The sequence below is a fragment of the Poecilia reticulata genome, linkage group LG3, assembly GCF_000633615.1.
Source record: "Poecilia reticulata strain Guanapo linkage group LG3, Guppy_female_1.0+MT, whole genome shotgun sequence".
Taxonomy (NCBI): domain Eukaryota; kingdom Metazoa; phylum Chordata; class Actinopteri; order Cyprinodontiformes; family Poeciliidae; genus Poecilia; species Poecilia reticulata.
In genome coordinates this window covers 1,168,586-1,191,957 of record NC_024333.1, presented here as the reverse complement: position 1 = coordinate 1,191,957, position 23,372 = coordinate 1,168,586, and the positions used below count along the sequence as shown (strand labels likewise).

At 38.8% G+C, this 23,372-nt stretch overlaps 4 protein-coding genes across 5 annotated transcripts in view; 2 read left to right on the top strand and 2 right to left on the bottom strand.

Annotated features, from left to right (window-relative positions):
• The window catches only part of ccne1 (cyclin E1), a 16,468-nt gene extending 2,062 nt beyond the window's left edge, over positions 1-14,406 (bottom strand). The window contains exons 1-11 of one of the 2 annotated variants that reach the window (XM_008404924.2): positions 14,057-14,406; positions 13,447-13,497; positions 13,135-13,222; positions 9,681-9,743; positions 8,443-8,609; positions 7,899-8,034; positions 5,893-6,039; positions 5,716-5,811; positions 2,358-2,492; positions 2,031-2,142; positions 485-642 (exon numbers count right to left, since the gene is read on the bottom strand). In XM_008404924.2, the coding sequence (XP_008403146.1) occupies positions 485-642; positions 2,031-2,142; positions 2,358-2,492; positions 5,716-5,811; positions 5,893-6,039; positions 7,899-8,034; positions 8,443-8,609; positions 9,681-9,743; positions 13,135-13,222; positions 13,447-13,460 (1,116 nt within the window). In that variant the 5' untranslated portion in view covers positions 13,461-13,497; positions 14,057-14,406. Of the gene's footprint in view, positions 1-484; positions 643-2,030; positions 2,143-2,357; positions 2,493-5,715; positions 5,812-5,892; positions 6,040-7,898; positions 8,035-8,442; positions 8,613-9,680; positions 9,744-13,134; positions 13,223-13,446; positions 13,498-14,056 lie in introns of both variants that reach the window. The other variant, XM_008404923.2, reaches the window with a different exon arrangement.
• A 1,296-nt stretch (positions 14,407-15,702) lies between these two features.
• On the top strand, positions 15,703-21,221 carry LOC103462255 (uncharacterized protein F13E9.13, mitochondrial). Its single transcript, XM_008404925.2, has 6 exons — positions 15,703-15,863; positions 16,109-16,191; positions 16,272-16,452; positions 16,584-16,734; positions 18,136-18,263; positions 20,299-21,221. Exons 1-6 carry the CDS (start codon positions 15,791-15,793, stop codon positions 20,496-20,498), a joined length of 816 nt encoding a protein of 271 aa, XP_008403147.1. The 5' UTR covers positions 15,703-15,790; the 3' UTR covers positions 20,499-21,221.
• Positions 21,222-21,630: 409 nt separating this feature from the next.
• Positions 21,631-23,372, top strand: part of LOC103462256 (protein C19orf12 homolog) — a 9,782-nt gene continuing 8,040 nt past the window's right edge. Inside the window, exon 1 of the mRNA XM_008404926.2 lies at positions 21,631-21,673. Coding sequence (XP_008403148.1) covers positions 21,643-21,673 — 31 coding nt within the window. The 5' untranslated portion in view covers positions 21,631-21,642. The remainder of the gene's footprint in view (positions 21,674-23,372) is intronic.
• LOC103462257 (tumor protein p53-inducible nuclear protein 1) overlaps positions 21,713-23,372 on the bottom strand; it is a 3,770-nt gene continuing 2,110 nt past the window's right edge. Inside the window, exons 2-4 of the mRNA XM_008404930.1 lie at positions 23,030-23,174; positions 22,773-22,929; positions 21,713-22,511 (exon numbers count right to left, since the gene is read on the bottom strand). Coding sequence (XP_008403152.1) covers positions 22,283-22,511; positions 22,773-22,929; positions 23,030-23,153 — 510 coding nt within the window. The 5' untranslated portion in view covers positions 23,154-23,174 and the 3' untranslated portion in view covers positions 21,713-22,282. The remainder of the gene's footprint in view (positions 22,512-22,772; positions 22,930-23,029; positions 23,175-23,372) is intronic.

The window sequence follows — 23,372 nt, the reverse complement described above, 5'->3', positions numbered from 1 at the left end:
TATATTTCAGGAAGGTTCAAAGGAATTCATTTTGCTTTAAATGTTAAATGAAAAATGTCTTTCTCCATTCATTTACTATGAAACTTGTACGATGAGGTGACAGTCACTTGTCATCCAGCAGAGTGACCAGCGTAATTTGTACAAGTGAACTTTCGATCTCGTACATGTAAATGTGTACATGCAGCATACCGACGTAACAAAAGTAAGCTGAAAAATTTTCAACTTTTGTTGCCGTCTGCTACTGTAGAAAACTTTAATCTGTCACTGTTGTTCATCACCAACAACAGCAGTTGTGGGAGAGATGCTTTTAGGTCAAAATAAGTAGTTTGATTAATCTGAATTATGCAATACTGATGTGTTAAAATTTTCAGATTATTTGCATATGTTAATGTTGACAGACCTAGCAGAAACAAACTATTTAAAGATTTACATCTTCTCGCCCTGGATGCATCTGGTTTGTACTAGAATTTAAAATAATAATTACCAGCAATGAAAGGAATGACGAGTGGCTCTGGATGTTGTGCATGTCGTCTGCAGCGATCCCAGTGAAGGTTTTCATTGGTGAGCCGCCGGCCTCTCGCAGCACCATGGCAAACGGGACCATCCACCTCACACACTCCTCCACCTCCACCCTCTTGAGAGCTGCATAAAATTCAAGGAGCGAAACTCATTATTGTAGAAAATGAAAATAAGCAAAAATACAATATCTGGAAAAAGACACGCCTAGTTGCTCATGTAGATTGGCTTAATTATGTACTTAATACTTAAAGGTACAACTAGAGTCTTAACACAAAATATACAAATAAATATAAATTTTTTGTATTTCTGTTAAATCCCATTTAAGTAATCAGCCAGTGGTCTAAAAATGCTCTGATGCTGGTGACATTTAGAGTTGACCCAAAGAATAGATGAACTTAGCAGCTGGTTAAGATCCCCAGCCCTTATGTTCAAATGCTAACATCTGAACTTAAACCATAGATCCAGGACTTATAACATTTGTTTATCGAGAATGACAATGTTGTTAAATTTGATTTAATTGTTTCAGAGATAAATTAAAAGATTTAAAATTGTTCAATATTTAAATTTAAGATTTTAACGAGCTGGAAAGTACAAAGAACAATCTTTGTACTTAGTTTTGTTACCATAGCTACAATCTGATGCTATGAGATTAATCTCCGAGTTTCAACTCTGTTCACAAATACATCTCTGTAAATTATAATCATCACTGGTTACTTTTAAGCTCAGCTAATTTAACCCCTCTCTCCCACATACCACTAAATCTGTATTGAAACGCCCTTAGTGTGGCTGATGTGGTTAGCAGGAATAGGGGCCCCTAAATCAAATTCTGCTCAAGGCCCCATGTAACCTTGGGCCGGGCCTGCATGACAAGCTAAAGTCGCTGCACTACACATTGAGATAAACAGGGAGATTTTATTTATGTGGCACTACTAGGGAGCAGTACCATAGAGAGATATTTGGCTCCAGTAGGGAGCAAGCTTTCCGTTTAGTAACCCGAGTTTTTAAATAAGCTCCACAGCTGATTGTTTTGTTTGCCTGGCCTCATTGTGACAGGCTTTTCTGATCTCCGCTCTTATTGGCCGGCTGGCCCTGTAGCGTTTTTTGTGATTGTTGCAGCTTAAAATGAATGATGTTGTGACAACTTTTTCAAAATGTTGTGGTCAAAGTTGAAATTTCTTTAGCTTTATTTTTGACAAAATATGGTCTTACAAAAAAGTTTAAATTGCTGCACATAACCTTCCTAAATATGACATGATTTTAACAATTTAATATTTAAAATGCAAATAACATTTTTAAGGACTTCTTGAAATAGAACTCTTAACGCAAATAAAATTATTTTTATATAACAGGCAGTAACACAGTATTTGTGTCACTGCCAAAACCTTTGGCCCAAGATACAGACACCTTCAAATCCCAAATGAGGCTCCACATATTCAGCTGTTCAATGACAAACCTCAACATGTTTTTAATTAAACTTCTTTCTGCATGTTAGAAAGTCATGTTCTCCTCACCTGAGACATTTTCCACTAGCTCCAGTGAGGAAAAGTGAAACAGTGCAGACGCAGCAAGGATGCCATTGGAAAACTCGAGGCACCTCACATCAAGCATACACAGATCCAGCAACTGAAAGGAAATGAGAGGACATGCTGAAGCAGAACTATCACATTTTCATGCTAAGTAAAATAAACGGTTATTGCAAACACTTATTAAATATGTTTTACAATGGTTTCTACATTTTTGACCCTCCGAGTGTCAGCTTGTTTGGAGAAAATCTGGTTTCTTTTGTTTCCAGACACCGATGAAGCCTCATGTGACATCAAAGTCACATAGAAACACACCTCAGCGATCTGTGTGAAGGTCTCCTGAGGATATCTGGGGATCAGCAGCTCCTCGGTGTCCTTCAGGTAGGCCACCTGCATGTAGACGTTGAGCCAGGAGATGGGAGTCTGTGGGCTGAGACTCCAGTTCAACTCCTGTGAGTAAAGAGAAGCAACACATCAGAAACATCACTTCCTGCTAGAAAGCCATCTTATATCTAGAGCTGGACAATATGGCTGTAATATGCATCATAAAATAAAGGTTTCATGTCAGTCTGTAGATAATTTATAGATTCGTTTTTTTGTTTTGAATATCTGAAATGCTGCTACACTGGTGGTGAGACTTTTCCTCATTTATCCAGGCTGTAGTTTATTTTTAAGCAGTTATGAGGCCTGGTGGCAAAATCTGAAACTGCTGCTGTACCAAGTTACTCAACAAGGTTGTTGCTAGGTAACCAAAGAGTGAGTGAGTTAGTTGACGTCATCCACCTAGCTTAGCTAGGTTGAGCAGCTAAAGTCTTTCCTCTGCCTACATCCCCCAGAATGCTGTGTGGTTCTGGATCAGAGTTCAATGGAAATTTAAAAACTTATCAGATGTGTTGTCTATTGATATTGATTATGTGTCTATTCTCAATATATAATGTCATTGATTTATTGGCCAGTCCTACTCATATCTGTGATTCACAATATAGCACAAATTTAATGTTACTGAAATATCAATCCATGCAAAATCACAAAGAACTGCTAGCTAACATTAGCCAATTATTAAAGTACCATGTATTCAAAATCTCTGCTACCAATATATTTGGTGACTCTTGTTTTTTTATGCACCATTACATTTTAGAAGAGGGTAGTAAAGTGATAAAGCCATTATCCACATAACCTGCATATGGATAATGTAGGCCATGTCTGCAAAACTTCCACTGCAGAAATATACCACTATTAAGTATTTGATTGTCCTTTTACTTTAATGCTTCAGTTTTGATTAATTACAGAAAAAAAATTCTACAAATATTAATCCTTTACATCATACTGTGGAATGTAAACCCATATGCTATTTGAATAATAGTGTTAAAATTTGTAAATTATCAGATCCAGGTGAATAGAGCCGAATGATCTTACACAATGATCCTTCCTCTTGTGATTCGCCCAAAGTTTGATATTTTATTACTCATTTCACAAAGTGAAAATGGTGTTCTTCAGATTTGCTACACCAAATGTTGTGATGATTGTGGCTTACAGATTATGAAAACCACAAGTTCTGGCACAGAGATCATCAACCTGTGGTTCTGCTGGGTGTAACGGAAACCCAGGGTGCTTTGATAGCAGCCTTCAGTTCATCTGCATTGTTGGGTCTGGTGTGTGATTCGTCTTCCTCTTGACTCTATAGACACCGAGTGCGATCAGATCAGGTCAGGTCAGTTTGACAGTCTCATCAAGAACAGGAATTCCACAGTGATTGAAGCAGCTTTTGGTATCTTTTGCTAGTGTGAGCAGGTGCCAAATCTTGGTGAAAAATTAAATCAGCATAAGGAAGCATGAAGGGCTCTAGAACTTCCTTAGTGTCTGACTGACCCAAATTGAGAGCAGCTGAAGGCTTTACAGGTGTTTTGAGTTAACTAGTTGATAAAGGCATGACAACGTGAATTTCCAATATTTAACTTTTCACAATTTTCAAATCTTCTGAAACGCTGCCATTTTTATATTCAGTATCTGTAAGTAATAAATGTCAAAATTACGAAACATTGAGCTTTGAAATCTCTCTGTATATTTAATCTAATATATAAATTTTACTTTCTGAAATGGGTGACAAGAAGTACAACTTTTTCCACAATATTCTATTTTTTAAAATATACTTCATATGTAACATTTAATTTTATTGTCATTTAGTGGAGAAAAGAAATACCATGTTAACCTTTTTTTAAAACTTTTTTTTGCTTTGGTGGCCTTTGAGAGTGGTCAGACAGGAAGGTGGATTATGAGACCCGGGTTCAAATCCCAGCTGGTCATCAGGCTGGGATTCAAACCTGTGACAGCTGCATTGAGGACTAAGGATGCCATACATGGGTCGTGCTTTTCCCCTGTGCCTTCATTGCACCCCCATGTTAAGCATTTTTAAACATAGTTGGTATGATTGTTTGTATCTACAGAAATCTGCTGAATAAATGCTGTGTTCCAGTTAGCTGGGTTTGACGTCACAACCGAGGTAACAGCATTCCAGTTAACATAACTGGAGTCGGACAAGTCAGGATTTCAACATGGTGACACTCAATTAGCCACTGTTCGCACTACCACTTATGAACATCATTTTAAGACTAAGCTTTACTTTCAATAGGCAAACAACACTTAACATGTACAACATAACATTTGTCACATGTTAAAAAAGCATAAATTAATAGCTACACCTTAAAAGTTCTAACTACAAAAACCTAAAGGGATTTTACTATTGCAAACTTCTGTGATCTGTTGCTTTTTAAGCAACAATAGAGGAGAAGAGAACAGCAACAACTTTACATAGCAAAAAATGTTTTAAATGGCTGTGTAAATTATAAATCAGTAATGAACTGTATTATAATCATTTCAAAGTTAGAGGAAGTTTGTAACATTTGCAGATATTTCACAAAACCAGAGAGAGGCGTTGCAAAGGAGCAGAAACCACACAGACACACAGCAGTATCTCATCTGTTAAAAACCTGTTGACCCCAAAACTGGGGGTGTGTTTTAATTTATTTTTGTTTCCAAACATAAATGAGTTCAAACTAAAATATTACAAGTCCTCTTTCCTAGTCCTCTTTGGCTGAAAAAAAATAGTGAATGATCTTAAGTTGTTACAGCTTAACTGTAACAACTATTACAGTTAAGCTGGGATGGCAAATTCTTTTAGAACTAAATGCAGTGGAACCCCAGGGGGTAAGATAAAGCCCCCAGAGAAGCATCCTGGATCTTGGGAAAGATTCCTGCATGGAAATGTCCATCAAGACAAATTTATTTTAGGGCCAATTACACACATTCACAAGGGATGCCAATAGATTCGTCCATATGTGTATTTTCTAACATTTCAGAACTAACCAATGATAGATCTTTTTCATCCATTTATCTCTGCATTTGTTTATCTACAGTTACTTTATGGACCTTTGTGTGTGACTTATGAAGCTAATTTCTAAGATGGTCTTTCCTTTTCCAAGACCTAGAATACGGAGCTAAAGAATACAAGCAACTATGTCAATACATACCAACTATAAATTCTCAAAGTTTTAAGAAAAATTGTAAATGTTATTGAACTATATTCATTTTTTTTTTATCTATGGAAAAGACGTGTTGCTAACTTTACCTGTTGGCATGCAGAACATTTTATGGGACATCTTGGAGTGTTGCTTACCTTCATGATAATGATCTCCATATTGAGAATCTCATCTTCTGTGCAGGCTTCGTCTGTAACGTAGGCAAACTGGTGGATTTTTGGAGGATACATCTCCTGGAAAAACAAAAATCATGAGATGAGGACTGCATCAGCAAAAGCCACCATAATGATGGAAAACAGAGTAACAGCTCTAACCTCCACTTTGGCAGCAATGAAAAGACACGTAATGCCAATGAGTTGCAGTGTGGATTTGAAGAGGTTCCTCTGTGTGGCCATGAAGCGATCAAAGTAGTCCTGAGCGAGGTGATACGTCTCTCTGTGCAGTTTGTACACCTCGCTTACCTAAAATCCATTCAAAAAGAGGAAAAAGAAGTTGAAGGGCTTCCTACAAAGCACTTAGTGCACGTAGGCCTGTCACGATAAATTTTGCTGAGTGATTGTCTAAAAAATTATTGCGATAATAATATTGTTTCAAGACCTTTTGACACTGATTTAATGGAAATGATTTATGCGATTTCCTGCCATAGATTGATGCACTTTATTTTCAAAATAACACATAACACTGGAACTGAAACTAAATAAACAAAACAACCAGAAACAAAAACAAAATGGATTCTCAGTCTCCATTAACAAAAAACGTACTTGAATAAAAACTAAGCAACAATAAGCCAAAGTGGAAAAAATACTGCATTCAACCGAAAGAGTGCAGATTATGAAGTCTGTATATTATATTGCCCTTCAGTAATCACTAGATTTAAATAGAGAAGATGGGCACATCCAACTACCTAACGCAGTAGTTCAGACTACACGATTTTTTTGCCCCTATTTTCCCCTTATGACAATCTTAGATCGTTGGCCGATCCAAGATTGTCGCTGGTGATTTCGTAACCGATCATCCTGCAGTGTGTGGTGTGTTACGGTAGATCGTTGTGGCCGCTCCGATCTAAATCAGGGTTTTTCCCCGGCTGGGAGTTTAACGCTGAATGTGACAGCTAGCCAATCAGAAAGAGCGGATTCTCCTCCGTGCTTTCTGAGGGAAAATTACGGAAGGGAATCTCAAACAGCTGACACGGCGCAACCCGAAGTCCAGCGGACATCGGAGATGATACGTGGAAACAACATTAATATTTTGTGCAAAGAATATAAAAATGACAAGGGGAGGAGTTGGAGCCAAATTGCTACCGCAGTTGATAAACCCGGTAAGTTTTCAGCTGTTCTAAGTTAAAGTGACATAAATAGGTTATAATGATTTTCATTCAGTCAGGACTTTACGCTGACTCTAGCCACATGCATCACAGGTAGATTCTAGTAAAGCATTGATTAATGCCTGATTTTAAAATTAGTTAACTGGACTTGTAGCCATTATTTTGTGCCCATGTGGCTGGACACCACACGGCACGACGAACCCGATCGAACCGTTATACCTAGGATTTCTGTCGGCTAATGTGTGGTTGCAGGTTTTGAAAATGGGCCGACAATCGGTCGACAACTCCTGTAGTGTGCGCTGGACATTACACTAAGGAAATGAGGAAGGAAGGGTCAGTGGAGAGCACCGGAGTTGAGCCTTTTTTCATTCAGTGTCATCAAGAGAAAGAAAAAAAGGCAGGAAGAGACAATAAAGGCGATAATTAAAATGAGGTCGATAGGTTTAATTTATCGTGCGATTAATTGATTTATCATTTATCACGACAGGCCTAAGTGCACGCAAATATTTTAAACTCAAAGAGCTTTATAATTTGTTTGCATTAATAAGGACCACTAGATGAATCTTAATTAAGCTTTTATCTGTATTTTGCAAACATTTGAGCCAGCTCCCTTAGACATCTGTCACATGATGCTCTCCGCCGCTACATCTAGGGCTGGGCGATAAAAAAAACCACCATATCACAACAGACATGTGATCAATATCAACAGAAAATACATCTGATAGAATGCTGATCAGCGGGCTGCACAGTTCGTAGCACTGTTGCCCGGGGTCTTTCTGCATGGAGTCTGCATGTTCTCCCTGTGCATACATCGGTTCTCTCTGGGTACTCAAGAGGAATTGCTTGAAGAAAATACAGGTATACTTAACAGAAAATAATAGTTATTGATATCAACTGATATGAAATGCTTATGAAATGCTGATATGAAAACGATGTGTTTTTCAGCCATCTTGACCAGCAAAAGGTAGACCTCCAGGGTGTTGCCACCTTACTGACCTCCATAAGCCAGTCCAACAGGATGGCCCTCATCTTGGGCTCCAGATGAGGATGCTTCTCCAGCATGTGGATATCCCTGGAGTAGGTCTTGTCCTTCTTCAGCATGTTGCTCCACACCACATCCTTACTGGCCCAGCTGACAAATACAGAAGCATCAACTCAAAATCAATCCAATGGAAAAACTGGAGGAAACAATTGGAAAATAAATGCTGTAAAAGACAACATGCCCTAGACCTTGTTCCTTCAGAAGCTAAAAACACAGTAAAACTGTTAACATATTTTTCTAGGTCAACCATAATCAGCCAGATGTGCTGCCTTTTAACGAAGCATTAAGGACAGACTCTACTTTGTGCACTGAACTCAGCAGTTGTCAGCAACTCCAAGTTTTAGGTTCCCATTTTGAAATGTCCCAGCCACCCTGAGTGGATTAGGTAGATATAGAAAATAGATGGATGGCTTTTAGAAGCTCACCCCTTGATGTGCCCAGATGGCACCAAACTGGGCTCCCAAAGCTCAGAACAATCAACCACTGAACAGAACTCACCACAGCGTGGGGAGCGGAGTGCAGTGAACCGGCGTTACAAAGATGTTGTGGAAGTTGTAGTGAAAGAGGCCCGCACTGGTCAGGGAGCCCTGCTGGTCCTCCTCCTGAGGCGGAGTAGAGGTCCAGCTGCGAGGATTTCTGCAATCCACCTCAAGACTGCAGCTCACCTGCTAGGAAGACAAGATGCAAGCAAAATAACACAATGTGTTTTACAGTTAGGAATGACTTTCCTGAGGGACGATCAAAAACAAAAGGAGCTCAGATCAACTACAGGTGGGTGTTTATCATACCACTTATGATATGATAAACATATATCATACATGGTCTGAACAATGGTGTGAATAATTTATGCTTGTGTTTCTTATGAGTCTTAATAAATTATTTTCTATTTTCTCTGTTTGTTCCATGAAAGCATCAATAAATATTGGTAAATTTAAAAAAATGGATCGAGCGCTGTTTATGTGTGGAAATAAATCAAACATCTTGAAGTCGCTTCCTGGAGAAGCTCATTTCAAATGAAAATGTTTTTCAGGACCATTATAGCCACACTGTTACCTAAACATGAAGTAATAAGTAGTTTCATTTTTATCATTATAGTAATACTACCATAAAATATTCTGATAAGATATAAATAAGATAATATTAACACTACAAATGCAATATTTGTTTGTTCTTGCAATATCATTTGCTGCAATAGAGGCTTACTGCAACAAATGATCACCTCTGATAGAAATATGGTACAGAAGATGCACAATTATTTATTAATTTGAATTGCCTAGTCAAAGTTCGGATCCAAATCAAACTGAAGAAATTCTAAACAACTTCCAGCTGCATCATTTCTAAAAGGTGTTCTCACAGAAGCAGATTAGAAATGCACACCACACTTTTCATATTTTCATTTGTGAGACGAATTTGAAATTCATAAATTGTTTTCCCTCCACTTCACAATTACGTTGGTTACTTACGTTGGTCTGACAATTTCTGCGCGCACACAAAGTATTATGTGGTGAAATGTAAAACATATTACATTTGATTAACTTCCTAATATCATTTCTGTGAAATTTTTATTCATATTATTCCCAGCTTTTTATTTAAAGACAAACAAACCTCATCTGAATGGATAGAGCCTGAACTGTGGGTTAACAGTCCTTCCTATAAGGCCAGTTGATGGAAAGAAAAGCTTCCAGTTTAAACTTCCTCTCAGAGCATTTTGAAGGCAGCCAGAAAAATAAACTTACCTCAGACTCACGGTGCTTTTTCTTTGTCATCTCATCTACCTCTTCATCCGGGTCTGGTAAAAACTACAAATCCAAGACAAAAAGAATGCATGAACAGATTTCAATCAAGGCTCAGAATACAGAGCAAATGCAGACAATTGTATATACACTCATGAGCATCAATGACCAATTAGGAGCTGTTTAATAATTTATTTCAACTACAACTTTCAACAATTTTCCAGGGAGAAATTATTATATTTGTGTCTTTAATTTCTTAAACCAAGTTAGGTGGACCCCCTCACATAAGCTTTTCTCTGATCCCTACAAGGTGAGAACTACATATACCACCACAAATATAGACATACACACCAAGGAAGACTTGGTTAAATGTCTCTTAGCATTTACCCATTTAACCAAGAACTGTGGAAATCACACGGTTCTTTTCAGTCATCAAGAAGCTTCTTGCTGAATTCTGAAAATATGTGAGCACTCCTGTCTTAAACCTCCCTGCTTGCCTGGAACAGACCTATAGTTCATAAACAGGGTTAAGGTCCATGCCAATAAAGAAGTTTAATGTTGCCCTACCTTATCCATTACCAACACATCAAAAACCAGTTCTGAGGTCTGTTTGAAATCATTGATCTGTTAAGGCACTTAAATGTGTCCCAATTTTTAGCAAAAGTAGCAGGAAAAAAAAAAAAAAGTCACACATCATGATGCTTCTACCACCATGACTGGTCCAGTGCCGTTACACCTCCATTTAACTCCTTCAAATATCAGTTCCTCCAGGAAGTTGAGATGTGATCGCAACTATTAATGCAAATTCATTCATTCGCAAATTTTCACCAGTCATCTGAACTTTTCCACAAATCTGTGGAAATGTTTTTTGTATTTCCTTTTCTGACCAATCACTGCAACGCAGCTACATTTCTGCAAATCTCCTGAACCTCCTAATTTAACTTCCTGTTTCACAATGTCACTGAAAGCCGAACCAGCAAGATGGAAGCATGTGTGACGCTAAACAGTAACATTTACCTTTTTTCATTTGTGCAAAAACTAGAGGTGTGCCGATCGACCGGTCACCGATCATAATCGACCGATTTCCCTGAAGAAGTGTATGATCGGTGATCGACGATCACGGTCTCTTGTTGCCGATCACACAAACCGATCACCTGCATCTCATTTCGCAACCTGCCTGTGCAGCTGGTCTCCTCTTTCCTTCACACTGCGCAAACGCAGACAATTGTATATACACTCATGAGCATCACGCACTCAGTGCGTTATGACGCACTGAGTGAATGGGGAAGTTTGCATGTTGCGGCGGAAAATTGAAGCACGTCAAAATGCATCAACACAACGAAGCTAATAAAACATAAAAACAATGCCATACTTGACGGAGTTTGGCTACATCGAGGCTCACTGCAGTAAAAAAGACATATGGARGRTMRGATAGCAGGTAAAGCAGCGCACAGCTACAAACACTCACCCGGATTAGCATGACGGTCAGAAAGCTAAACAAATAACCCGCAAAATTATTTCAGTCTTCGAGCTGCGATGTTTTTCTGTTCTCGCTGTTGAACCGCTGCTACGCGATACAGGTAGTAATATTTCACAGACAGAGCGCCGCTTCTGCTCCACCTGGTAGTGACTCTCACACCGAACCTCTGTTTAAAGCTGCAGCATCTAACCTAAAAAAAATACATTTTACATACGTATTAAAACTTTCGCTGTCCTAACATGAGACAGATCATCTCTAAAAAAATAATCGATCTCCTCCCTGTTCTGCATAATTACTCTGCTCAGTCAGAAACAGCCACTCAGAACTAGCAGGATTGTTTATTGTAATGGAACCTGTATTTGCCTTTGAATGTTAAGTTTTATACTTAAATTTTTTTGGCAATGTTGAGAGGTTTTATTTTGGCTCTTTGCATTATTTAGCCTCTTCAGAGCCTTCATATGTTATCAGTCTGTTAAAGATAGTATATAGTATTACCGATAGCAGTACAATTTGCACAATGCCTGTTTTGTTTAGTTTTCTTCTTGGAAAAAGTTATTAAAAACAAGTTTTTGTCTAAATTAAGGTGAATTCATGGTTCCTTTTTCCACATAATGTAACCGGTAGTGTTTGTGACTAAAAACATAATAATTATGTGATCGGTATTGGTGATCGGCCCTCAAGGGTGATCGGTATTGGCAGAAAAACATGATTGGCACATCTCTAGCAAAAGCCATCTTGAAACTTTCTGTAGGATTCGCAGATACTGTGTAAACCGTTTGTTAACTTGACTGACCAATGTGGAATTCTTCTTTTGCACTTTGACATCTCCTCAGGACATGATTTGATTTGCATTAAGTGGGTTTTTTCAAGAAGGTACTTGAAAATATTATTTTCACTTTAATAACTGTTCAAATTCCGTCTTTATTGTGAAAGTCATCTGCGGCTAATTTAATTTTTTCGCAAGACCATGCTTTAGAAAAATAAAGCTTACACAAAACTTGCTACTTTTCGAAAATTATGCTGCAACATCAGTAATGTTAGGCTGCAGCAATCACAAAAAATGAACAGCTACATCCTACAGGGACTGAAACATACTTGTCATTGCAGTCAATTGCTCTATATTAATTTTCTCCTGAAGGAATTTGATTTATCCTTGTGGGAACTTGCACATTTAAGCTGAGCATGAATGTATCAATTTCACATAAAAAAATACTTTCCTGCCATTCTCTCAGTTCATGTTGATGTTAAACTGGCTTCAGAGTTCATGGCAGGATTGAGCTTTTGTGATTTTCATAAATTTTCTGACCACCCTGATCATCTGATCTGAAATGGGAACACATCCATCCTAGTAGACTTGTACTAGGCTACAGTTGATCCTGGAATGGCACATAAAGACTTGCTGAGTGTTTTAAATCTACACTTCCCCCCTCTTACATCTTGATAAAACTCCCACAGACTCTCATTGTTTGTCCATCCAGCTAATGGGAGTAAGCAGAATCCTTCACCCAAGAGGAGAGCTGAAGTTAATTGATCAGATACAATAACTTAAACCAAAATTCAAAAGACATTCTTCTAGAATCAGAAACTTAGCATTTCATGTTAACCAATAAATTTTAATCTGTATATATGGTCTTTGCATTGATTAGGAATAATAAAAAAATGTTATTTTATGTTGGACCAATATTCACAAATCTCCCAGTTAATGAGGTTCATATCCATGGTGTTAAAGAAAACTTCTGAATGTACCACAGAGCTCAAGAATAAACTGAATAGTGATAAAGAACAAGCAGTATCACAAGCAATAAAACAGAGTAACATCTACTGCTAACTGACAAAAGGAAGCAGAATCAATGGACATTTGTGAGATCAGTGTAAAAAGAAAACTTCATAAAAACTTTTTAAAAAAGAGTTGGAACTAAAGGTGTATTCCCGTTTAGACTCAGCAGTAAAGACAAACAGGCTCTCAATGATCCTTACAATAGCAACATCTGCCTTCCTCTTTCTCGTTCGTACTGTATTCACTTTGGGAGCTCCGACTGCGGCAGACTTCGGTTCCTTGTCTTCCCTGTAAAATAAGCACATAAGGAAACGGGATATTAACTCTCATGTGTCAACGTAACATCGTGGAACAAGCCTGCATTAACATGTTATTGTGGCCCAAATAAAGTCCTGATAAAGTCCTGTGACAACAGGCCACAGATTAGCCGGATGGCTAAGGCTCTGTAACTTTCTGTCGTCACACTCAGACACTAGTTTCGAACTCATTCATAAACTCAATGTCAGACTCACTGTTGTCCCCGCATTATCCTCTCAAAGGCCGCTCAAACGTTCAGAGCAAACCTAAGACGGAAAACAAGTCAGGTTAGGAGATTTTTTAAAAAGAAAACTACACATTCATAAATCCCCAACCCCCACGCTGAGCTCCCTCCTTCCGACAAAGCCAAACCGAGCCAGGCGCGGGTAAACTGGTACAGTACGCAGAGCTAGGGCTCTGCGAAAACAGGCCCAACAAGCAAATCTGAACATGAAGTCATTTTGTGACAAACTCCAGATGATACAGTGTTTGTAACGCTTCACGCCGTCGCCAATTTTAAGGTAAACTCCACTTCATGCACCTCGCTAACTTTGGACAGCTGCTTTTCACATAATGGCCGAACAATCAGTACATCATCAGACACGCTTGAGAACTTGTTTAACAAGTCGAATAAACAAACAAACAAACAAACAAACAATATTAGGCCTGAAGTTAACAATAGCAACACCCCGACTTTTTAATGATTATTAGAAACAGCGGGTATCCCAACTTGTTGCAGTTTGAGTAAGTCAGCTGAGTTTTCAGAAGTGTGAGCTGAAACTGTTTTAACTCGCTGCAGTGACGGTTGCGATTGAAGCAGCTCACCTCAGGTCTCTGCCCTTGAAGTTCACTCTTCTCAGTGTCAGATATTAAATATGAGCGCGTGGCTGCTGCTCGGACTTCTGGCCGCTTTGTTCGGTAGTCTGAGCTGAGCTCGCGCCTTGCACAGAACAGATGAGTCGACGCTGTGACGTCAGTCAGGAGTTCATTTAAATTGGGGCTAAATCTCCACACCAAGCCGCTTTTTACGTGACTATTTTCACTCTTCTCACCTTCGTGTGATGCAGTTGAAATGCCTAGCCTTTACATTATCACGATGGTATTTTTACACTTTGTTAAAAGAAGCACAAATGTAAGTTTGCAGTGAAGTCAGTTAACAGAAGGCGTGACTGCTGCGGTGACAGCTGCAGGGGCGGTGTTTTCGCAGCAGGAAGTGTCCAGATACCGCGTGGCTTGCTTGTCAGATGTAAACAAACCTCCGGTCTTTTAGATTAAACCAAAAAATGTGAACAAAATCATAAAATATTTGTAGCACTTAAGCGTATTTTCTTTCTGTGAATGTCTTACATTGTTGTCACAGAAGGTTATGCAGATGGCAGCGGCAATTTAACCATTACCTGCCAGAAACACCGACCGAGAGACATTCGCCGCTCTATTTGTTTTGTCATACGTTACCTACGCCGCCATATTAGAGAGGCTGAATTGTAGCAAACAGAACAGCTACTTAGGCTAATTTATATTGGATTTCATGACCCTTAGCGAGTTGAACATTTTCAATACATTTTATGTAGTCCTCACCAAGTCTCTTGCTAAATTTTACCTGAATATAAACTGCGACAGTTAAGTTAAACTGTTATGATTTCTGGAACAGACGGCTTTTGAGCATAGTCCTCCAGAAGGTTTAAGGTTAAGGCCATTACAAAAGCTTAGTGTTTTGCCAGTTTTATATGTGTTAATGTGACTGTTAGTTTTAATGCCCTATTGGTGCATCACTTGTGTTCAAATTTCAATCATTTAGCTGTTGATCTGTGTTGCAGGTACTACTGGAAGTGCCACAGCTTATTGATGCCACCATTAAAAATATTTTGCAGCAGCAAAAAGGATTCTATTATATTTTACCAATAAAGAAAAGATTTAGATGTTAATCCAAACAGTAAAATCTAGATGTACTTCAACATTTTTACCACATTGATAAATAATTACAAATACTACATTTAAGTCTTTTCATTGGGCTATTGATATTTTATTCAACATAAAGATCATGTAATTATTTGTTTAAGCTTTTATCTCCCTTATGGCTTGAACTATCAAAATTGTATATAAACCATTCGATAATTATTTATTAATTTCATAATGAAAAATAAATTGGAAAAAAATATGGAATAGATTTATTAGTTAATAAATGTATCCCATAAAGTGTGTCAAAAATCTATGAGACATACATCTATATACATTATTACACAAATACATGTAAAATTCTTTGATTACAACTTTAAGTAATTATATAATTAAATAATAAAAAAATATTCCGGATTTATTTTCTTATTTCATGATTTCCATTCTGCAGAGCTTTCGGAAGTGTTAATGAATTATATCACAACATCAGCTAACCAGTCGTAGACTCTTTGAACAAATTTATTTAATAACTTTTTTTTCCAGCCTTTCATTGATTTTTGTCTTTGAACCTTGCTCAGTCAGTCACATGTGCCTCATTCCAGTGCAAAGGAAAACTAACTTTGTTTAGTCTCTGCAGCTTTGTGGCTCCAGACAAACTACAAAATGAAGTTTCAGAGCCTTTTTGGATCCTTAAAATCTGTTGTTATTGGTATGATTCATGCCAAAGCATTGCCAGGTAGCTTAATATTTTTATAATCTTTCTTCTCTAATGTTTTACTGTTCACTTTTTTATTGTTCATGGAGCAGGAGCTCCTGCTGCTGAATGACTCTGGAAAGATTTTACACATTTACTCTTTAACTCCCAACAAATTAGCATTGCATATGCTGAAGTGTTTTGCAATAATCACATTTTATATTGTGTTGGAGGGATTAGCAAACAATTGTAATTCTTTTTAAACTGGTCCTTGTTCCTTATTCCAGGTACTCCTCTGGGTTGTTTAAATATGTTGCAGATTGTCAAAGAAGCATGCCATGAGGCAGAGGTCTACCTTGAAGCAGGCATTGTAAGTTTCTACACATCACATTAGCACAGCTGAAATCTTCTCTTATAAATGAGAGAGGAACTCATAAATATCTCATCCAGGATGGCTTGATCATTGAAAACATGCACGATGTCCCCTACTCGTTCAACTTGGGCCCTGAAGTGTCCGCCTGTATGACTGCGGTCTGCTCTGCTGTCAGACATGTCTGCCCCACTCTGCCCCTTGGAGTCCAGATCCTATCTTCTGCTAACCAGCAAGCGCTAGCTGTAGCTTTGGCTTCAGGTTCAGCTTTTCATCAGCTAATCAGAAAATTTCCCAGTTCATGTTGGGTGTTTTTACTCTTGAGTTCAGAACGGCATGTTTTTTTGTTCCGATCAACTCTTCAACCACTTTGATGTGTGTATGTTTTTCAGGTCTGGATTTCATCAGAGCAGAGGGTTTTGTCTTTTCTCATGTGGCGGACGAGGGTCTTTTGAATGCCTGTGCCGGGGACCTTTTGAGATATCGCAAGCAGATTGGAGCTGATGGGGTTCAGATCTTTACCGACATCAAGAAGAAGCACAGGTGAAGTGACCATCTGTTCAATTAAATTCCTGAACTGTCGTCCCCAAAACGCTCACATGTTAGTCAGCGGGCCCATAAGGACACCAGTAAAGCTGCAGAATGTAAGATTTATAAACAATATGTTTTTTATATATTTGTTGCAATGTCAGTACATCATGACAGTATAACATGAGACAGATAATCTGTGAAAAAATCAAGCTCCTCTGCTTTCTTCCTGTGTTCCTGTTGCTAGCTTTCTAAAATGCACCGCTCTGGATCAGAAACAAGCAATGAGAGCCAGGAGGAGGGTCTTAATGCTGTTAATCACCTTCCTGTATACTCTGCTCATAGCCTCCCCCATTCTCTCTGCTACGCTACACCTGCTTCAGCACAGGTGTTCAGGCTAGTTAGTATGGCCAGCAATAGATAAACAGCTGTCCTGGAATGATAGGTAATTTCTCCATTATTAGCACATCGAGCAATGCATACATGAGGGTGATTGACAGCACTAAGGCTCATCTCCCGTCTCTGATTAGTTGTTTCTGACCCAGAGCGGTGCATTTTTGCAGATTCCAGTAGGAGCACAGGGAACACATAAGATCAAAACTTAGTGACCGTTTTAACAAATATGTAAAAAAAAAAAAAAAAAAAGAACAAATAAAACCTTGTTACTTATAAAAGTTACAAATACATATGGAAACTAGTTAAATTGTAAGTAGGGTCTAAAAAATGCTCCTAAATGGGAATCAATTGTATTCAACCCCTCCTCTGAATTAGATACCCTCCAGTTAAAACCAATGCAATTTACTGCCTTAAGAAGTTACCCAATTAGTTAATAGTGTTGACTTTTTGCTTTAAAATGAATGTTTGCCTTAATGACACACAAGAGGCAGGTCAATATAACACACTTCCATCTCACTCTGTGAAAAAAAAACCAACAACATGCCACTAAGCGTCCTGAGAAATAGTTCCCACTTCCACCTTTTTCTTCTTTCAGTTTTTTTTAAAGTGTTTACTCAAAAATTCACATTTATTCAACTTTTGGAGACATGACAAAATGAATACAAACGTCACACAACTGAAGTTAATCAGTCAGACATAAAAACTCACATTTAAGTTCAAAATCTAAAAATTGTAAGATTTCTTTGACTGACATAGTAGAAGCAGCCTGACACAACTTAATGTGTCTCAAATGTTTGACAGTGTAGGTTTATTTTAATTGAGTGTGTGTTAGCAAAAGCATGACCAGTGAAGTTATATCCACTTATCATTTTTAATGAAATACAATTTACAGTGTATACTTTATCTATATTAATACAGTACAATAATTACTAATCCTAATATCTCATGAGTTATCTAGTTCTGTGGGTCAGAAGTGAGCCATGCTGTTTGTTGCTCAGCTTGCTGCCTGTGTGTCTGCAGCTCTCATGCTCTGACAGCTGATGTGACTATAAAGGAGACGGCCCGAGCTGCGGAGTTCTTCCTCTCAGATGGAGTCGTCATCACTGGGGCAGCAACCGGAGATCAGGCTGACCCATGGGAGCTCACAGGTACTGGTGCACTTTGTTCAGCTGGAAGCTTCTGCAATGTGAAGACAGTATGGAGCATCATTGTTTCACACTCAATCACTTCCTTGAAACAAGATGCAGAACTAAACAAATCAGTATGTTTCTACTCTGACTTTGTGATGAAGGACAGATCATTCCACTGATTATTTAGATTGAGCAAAAAGAAAGTGCCTCAGAATGCAACTCATTTTAGATGCTGTTAGATGATGTGAGCAGCAGAGGGCACTGTTGCAGCGAAGAGTTGATATTTTACCAAGATGGGGAACAATAGTTGAAATTAACAATGCATATTCATTTACGTTGCTTTAATTTATGGTACCCACCATGTAAAAGTATTTAATATGCGTACAATAATTTAAACTCTACAAGTCCCCTGGGTAAGAACATGTGAACTGTATGCTCTTTATCTCAGGTTTTATGCTCGAGAGATGACAGACACATATTTTCAACATTTTGAGTGTTATAGCTGCATTGGAAATGTGGCAGTATGAACATTTAATGTGATTTGAGACATCATTGATTTGTTTCTCTGCGGCTAAATTGCTTTCAATAGATATTCAAATTTTTTACATGAGAAGAATAGCCATGGTAAAGCTGCAGTATGTAACTTTTATAAACAATGAGGTTTTCAATCGCACTTATTTATGGGCTGCTCAATGTGCTATTGGCAGAGAAACAACTCACCATTATATGACAACTGTCTATCTGCCATGCTTAGCCTTAGCATTCACAGCAGGCTCTAACAGTAGTGCGGCAGCGAGTCAGTAAGGAGTGAGTAATGTACCAATATGTCTCTTTTCTCCCCAGCACTGATGTCTCTCCTGGTTATGATTTTAACTAATTCTGGGGGGTTTCCAAACGCTATATAAAAAGTTAGTTGATTTTTGGGATCCACGTAGCTCAGTTAATGGCAGGCGCACCAGATACAGATATTAATGGGGAGAAGTCACTAGAGCTACAAAAATTATTTCACTTTAGAGATTTAAATGGTTTAAAGTAAACAGAAAACAAAGGAATGATAAGATTATTCTCCTTCATGCCTGTGGGAGCAGGGATTTCAGCTTAGAGCAATTTAAACATCAGTACTGAATACCTGGGTATTGTTTGTTTCTCTTGCCCAAAAAAAGGAATGTTTTTTGTCCCACTTTTCTATTTTAAAGATTCTCGTGAGAGTGTAATGTGGTGTGAGAGTCCTCACCCAGAAACACCACCGTGTCTAATTTTATCACAGTGTCCAACTAATACTGTCAGAACTCAGCCAGACGTTGACCAGTCACATAGCTGAGGGTCTCATGAGTGCTGAAATACAGAACAGGACACACACTTGCTGCTTTTTTCCTCACACACACACACACACACACGCACACACATGCACATACACACGCACACACACATATGATTTGTCTGTGAACTGAGTAGGCTCAGACAGAAAGATGCCGGTCGTGTCGGCGTGGAGTTCAGCCTTCACCCTGTTCAAAGTTCACTTGGGCTGATCTGCCCTCACTTATTTCATGGTTCATGAAGGCACCTCTCCCTCTGCTCTGTCACTTTAGAAAACAGGAACAATTTCAACCTGAGGCAACAAAATACACCAGTTTCTTCCCCTATACTTCAAATAATGTTAATTTTAGCAATTTTTTGTTGTATTTTTTTGCATAAAAAGTTGGAACTTAATGGTAAGTACAATATTTTATAAAATAAGAAATATTTCATGTAACCTTTTATTCTTGTAGTTGAGTATTTAAGTCACCACATTTCAAAATGTAAAAACCTTAGATAGACCAAGAAGAGTTCCTGGTGTCATTTTGTCACATCTTTCCTGTTTTGTTGCTCTTTTTCACTCCCAAATATTTTCTGCAAGTCCACTCTGCAGGACAGGATGTTTTATGATCTGTGCTGGAAGTTGATAAGACAAAAGCTGGGAAATTCTATAAAACCGTGTAAAACTAGACAGAGGTCACGGTTAATTTATGAATGAATCAAAGCCGAGTTCTCCTGCTGTGTTTTGTCTTTGCAGAGGTCTCCCAGTCTGTGAAAATCCCAGTGCTCATCGGTTCTGGAGTGACATACGACAACGTTGAAAACTTCCTGGATGCCAGTGGAATGATCATTGGATCTCATTTTAAACATGGTGGCCACTGGGCCAATGCAATTGATCCAGAGAGAGTCAAGAGGTTCATGGCAAAAATACATCACCTACGAAAGCAACAGAGCTAGTTCTCACCACCACTAAACTGCTGATTGACAATAAAGGCAGATTAGATTACTTCCTGTTTGTCTGGCTTAAATGTGCTTTATTAGTTTAATCCCATCTAACCAGAGCACCTTCTTCCAGATGAGGGTCTGCAACCTGCAGCTCCAGAGCCACATGTGGCTCTTTATATCATCCACTGTGGCACTTAATAACTTTGGCCAAAAATACTAAAGACTTAATGCTTTAAAATTTAAAGGTCTTTAAAAATGCTAGCTGTTTTCATGTAACAATGTAGAGCATAATTTTTAACCCTCCTGTGATCTTAGTGGGATGCTCAGGAGGAGCGTGGCAGATGTCACAGTCCGACAGCAGAGAGGAAGAGGGCTGAGGTCCTATCAGACTGTCAGTTCCCTAAACCACATACACACAAAGGAAAACCTTGTAAAAGGGTTAGTGCAACCCCACCAAACTGCACACAGGGTAAAAGGTTCACAGGGTCTAGTGGACCCTTTCTCTAAAGACCATAAGATGGTTAAAAAGTATATATTTTTCTCTTTTAGCTGCAAAGTATGTGCTTATCCACCCATCTGTCCATCCATCCAGTCGTCGATCCAATATCTTACATTCCATTGAAAAACTGTGTTCATTGCTTTTATGTAAATAAGTTTCATAGCTAAAATAAAGATAACTGTGTTTATTTTAAAACCTAACAACAAAAATGAAAGTGATTTTCTTTAATTTAAATGTTAAATGATTTTAATAACCTAAGCTAAATAAACTAATTTGTTTCATGTAGCTTTTTGACTCTTAACAAAATTTGTTATTCTGGACCAAAGGGAAAACCGGCTGTTTGGGCTGTGGAGGTTGCTGATCCCTCTTCTAGCTGTTTACAAGTGGCTGTTGGAAAACTACAAATGGGTTTTCGTGTTTTTCCAAAGCTCCTGTCATACGCATAGACCAGGGATGAGCAACTCCAGGCCTCGCGGGCCGGTCTCCTGCAACTTTTAGATGTGTCTCAACTTCAACACACCTGAGTGAAATAATGAGGTCGTTAGCAGGACTCTGGAGAACTTGACTGCACTTAGGAGGTGATTCAGCTGTTGGATTCAAGTGTTGGGCCAAGGAGACATCTAAGAGTTGCAGGACACTGACACTCGAGGACCAGGAATGCCCACCCCCAGCATAGACAATCAGATTGGTAAGACAACAATTGTTCTGTCGTTAATAAACCATCAGGTAAAAAGTATAAAAACATTTATTCATTTTTATGTTATTTTTCACATGAATACTGTACAGGTCAATACACTTAGAAAATGAACACACTATCAAAGAACAAGCCACTGCAATACATAATAAATCTTAAATGTTTCATTTCTGGAAAAAAAAAACCTTCTACAGGTTCCACCTTTTCATATTTGGAACATTGTCACAAGCTCCAATCGTTAATTATACAAATAACTTTTCAAACACACACATAACACACTTGTCTATAATCAGACAGTTGACATTTCTAAAATTTTCTGAAAAATAACTTTCTAAAGATGCATTGCAACTACATGTGTTGAGGCTGAGGTTATTAGTTAATAGACCTTATGGCAGCAGTGCACAGCTCCCTACAGCAAACTCCCATGGCTTCATCTTTGAGGCAGAGGACCTTAAATATCTTGCTATGCAGTTATGAGGCATATGCAGAGTGGATTAAGGTGGGGTAATGACAGAGAACCTGAGTAATTCAGAGCCATACTGAGTTGATGATTGGAGGTCAAGGCCGGTTCTCATGCATCCTGTCTAGGTTGATCCCTGCAGGTCAGTAGTTGTAGAGGCGCGGGGAAGGACGCCTTATGTTGCCATGTCCTTTCCCCTTTGGTGAGAGCTGAGTCTTGGTCATGTTGTGCCTGTGGAGGGCGCTGTGACTCAGCTTCTTTCTCTGGGCCTGGCTCCTGGCTCTCTGCATGGCCAGCAGCTGGAGGCCACATGGCAGGGGATTCCCCCAGGCAGCCAGATGCCAGGAGATGTGGCGCCTCACAGCCAGCGGCCTGAATAAACACATGATGTTAGAGCATTATGAGTGAAGGTTGGACTGACATAATGTTTTCCCTGCAATTTGTTAAAACCTGCTGACTTTGAAAGTATGAGACTTCATGTATAGGAACTTTGGTTTAAAGTTCCTAAACTTTGGTTTAAAGATCTCTGATTGATTCATCCATTACCCATCAACAGCCATTGGTGGAAGACTTGGTACGCACACACTGACTTGCTGAGAGATAAAGCGTCCTATCTAAGTGACATAAAGTTACCTAGAGGTTTCCTCTTCACCATCATCTGAGGCTAGCTCCTTCTCCTCCTCCTGTGCTCCCTCCATCCTGCATCTTATCTGGTAAACAGACATGCTGGGATGCTCGATCAGCAGGTTCTCCAGAGGGTCCGCATCAGGGGATGGAAGGGGTCCGCTCTCTGTTTCCAGATAAAACAACCTCCCATTATCACCAGGAACCATGACAACCTGAAAAGTAAACTTGTTGTTATTGTTGTGAATCATGGTTTCGTCTCTCACCTGGGACGTTAACAATGACCCATTCCTCCTCTTCAAACTCCAGGAGCTCCTCGTTGGTGCCACCTGCTGCTTCAGACTCCTCTCCAGCGTTTCCAAGCAAATGAGAAAGAATCTTCCCAATCATTCTCCAAGTCTCGTTGTGAGCCTGGAACGTAAAAACGGAAAGAGCAGTCATGAGAACAAACACCTTACAGGTTCAGGTCTGCGTACAGGAAGTTTGTTTGTTAGGAATAAAAACCTCTCATCACTTCAACCATGGAATCTAGGTCTCTGATAGAGAGAAACAGCGCCCTCTTCAGGCTGTTCCTACACAGGTCTCTGATAGAGAGAAACAGCGCCCTCT